The 2,196-nt window shown below is 39.5% G+C and overlaps 1 protein-coding gene across 1 annotated transcript; it reads left to right on the top strand.

Annotated features, from left to right (window-relative positions):
* Positions 1-721: 721 nt before the first annotated feature.
* On the top strand, positions 722-1,842 carry SPZ1 (spermatogenic leucine zipper 1; the record flags this gene model as incomplete). The annotated part of the gene is given in 2 exon segments (XM_082837497.1): positions 722-865; positions 868-1,842. Coding segments are annotated over 2 exon segments (1,119 nt in total).
* Positions 1,843-2,196: the final 354 nt, after the last annotated feature.

Raw genomic sequence — 2,196 nt, 5'->3', positions numbered from 1 at the left:
TATTTCCCTAAAATCACAGAAAGATTGCAGCATTTTTGGGGTTCTATTTTGTAAGGATGACTTTCTTTTGCAGTAGCATCTCTCCTAGAATGGGACCAATAAGGGCTCCAGGTGCTATGAAAGAATGGGTACCCTCACCAGGGACGACTTCTCTCAGCCATGCACTTAAGTGTTAGAAAAACATACCACAGTTGACAACATGTTGTGTATAGTGGGGATGAGGGGAAAGTCAATGAATATGAAAGTTACTGAATGAGATGAATAAAAACCTAGAAAAGTAAGGAAGGGAAGGACTGGTGTAGAGATCTTTCTGGAGCGGGGAGTAGCTTTAGGTTTTGAGTCACCCGGTGGGAGTTTAAGAGGTTTCTATTGTGACTCAAAGGAAACAGAATCTGGGGACAGGCCACAATGGTTCAGTGATAGAATAAAGATCTGGTTTCCAGGATCAAGGAATAAACACCAAAAGCCTGGAGGAGGAGAGATGGAGCCCTAGTTCCTGGTCCCCTTTCCCACCCTCCTTCCCCCTAAGTTGTGTAAGATGTTACCTTCCACCTAAACATCATCTTCCTGGTTTCAGACCTTAACTCTGGTCTCTGAGTTCTGCTTAGTTCCACATTCTCTACCCATTTGCACAGAGGACCACCACCTTCCCTTCCTGGAATCTCTAAGGTTTTCTGCTTTGCTCATGCCCTGGTCATCAGCCCTACTAATTCAGTCTGAGATGGAAGTGGCCACCCTCTCCAAAATGCTTAAGTCTCCTGATCTCAATGAAGAGTCTTTGCACCCTAGGATTATCATTGCCTTATTTGAAATTGGATCACTTCCCCCTGTTTCTTGCAGTTCTCTCCCTTCCCAAAAAAACCATGAAGTGACCATGAAGCAACTGAACAACGAATTGCAAAGAAGTTTGAAAACCTCTTAAAAGAAATTAAAGATATTGTTAAACATAAGACAAGTTATGAAGAGAAGATCATAGAAACAAAAGAATCTTTTGAGGAAACCAATATCTCTGAGGATGTGTCAGAACTTGAAGAAAAAATCAGAGAACTTGATAAAATAAATAAAGTACTATTGGAAAAGCTACTTGCTAGTTGGGACTTAGGGAAAGAACAGAACTCAAAGAAACAGGAGATGATGTTGGAAAACCAGAACTCCAAGGACACCATGCAAGGTTGTGCAAGGGATTTGGTAAACTGTTCAGAAGAAAAAAGAGCCCTTCATGAAACTCAACTAAGTAAGGAAAAAGCAAAGCACAGATTTCCTCTTGTCCAAGAAGAAAATATCAAACTGAGGTACAATATGGAGCAGTTACTACAGGAAGCAAAACACTGGAGTGTGCAACATACTGAGCTCAGTGAACTAATAAAGTCCTATCAGAAATCTCAGACAGACATCAAAACTCTTGAAAATAATGGCGCCCATTCCCCAACTCAAACGAATAATGGGGTGTCAGCTAAGCATGAGCTGGAAGAACAAGTGAGGAAACTGAAACAAGACACATATTCACTGCATTTGATTGCAGCTCTGCTGGAGAATGAATGCCAAATCTTAGAGCAGAGGGTAGAGCTTCTCAAGGAATTCCATCATCAGAAAGAGGGACCTCTACAAGGGGAGCCAATTCAGATAAACTATGAGCAGAACAAGAAAGAACAGAAGCTATCAGAGGCAGAGAAGGTCAAAATACATAAGCAAAACATGCAAGAAATGTTTCAAAAAGGAGACCAATTCTATAGAAGCCTGGATGTTTGTCATAAAAAGAAAGCTCGTAATAATTTGTTCAATACTCATATTGCAAGAAGAGCTCTTGTAGGAAAAAAGAGGCCAGCCAGCAGCCTAAGTTAGAAAATACCAAAAGTAGAAGAAAAGGCAGTTCTTTAAAAAACAACAGTATATCCAGCTCCAGGCATGTCAATCATCAAACCTAGGATAGACTTTTCGTTTCAACCAAGAAATAGCTATAGAACAAGAAGATTAACATTTAACATTATTCATTACCTCAGTGGTTAGGTAAGTTTGGTCTTTAATGACCATCAGTGTCAACTTGTGGTCACATTTTTCATCTTTACAATCTGTTTTTGTAGTTATTAGATAGAGATCCTATGACACTTAAACCAAAAGTGAGAATTTACAGGTCCAAATAAGTAAAGATCTAAATAAAAACCACAACAAACAAAGGAAAGGGTTTTTTTTCTTTAT

The sequence above is a fragment of the Leucopleurus acutus genome, assembly GCF_964270905.1.
Source record: "Leucopleurus acutus genome assembly, chromosome: 3".
Lineage (NCBI taxonomy): Eukaryota > Metazoa > Chordata > Mammalia > Artiodactyla > Delphinidae > Leucopleurus > Leucopleurus acutus.
Note: the sequence above shows the minus strand (reverse complement) of the source record. Positions and strands in the feature narration are given on the sequence as shown.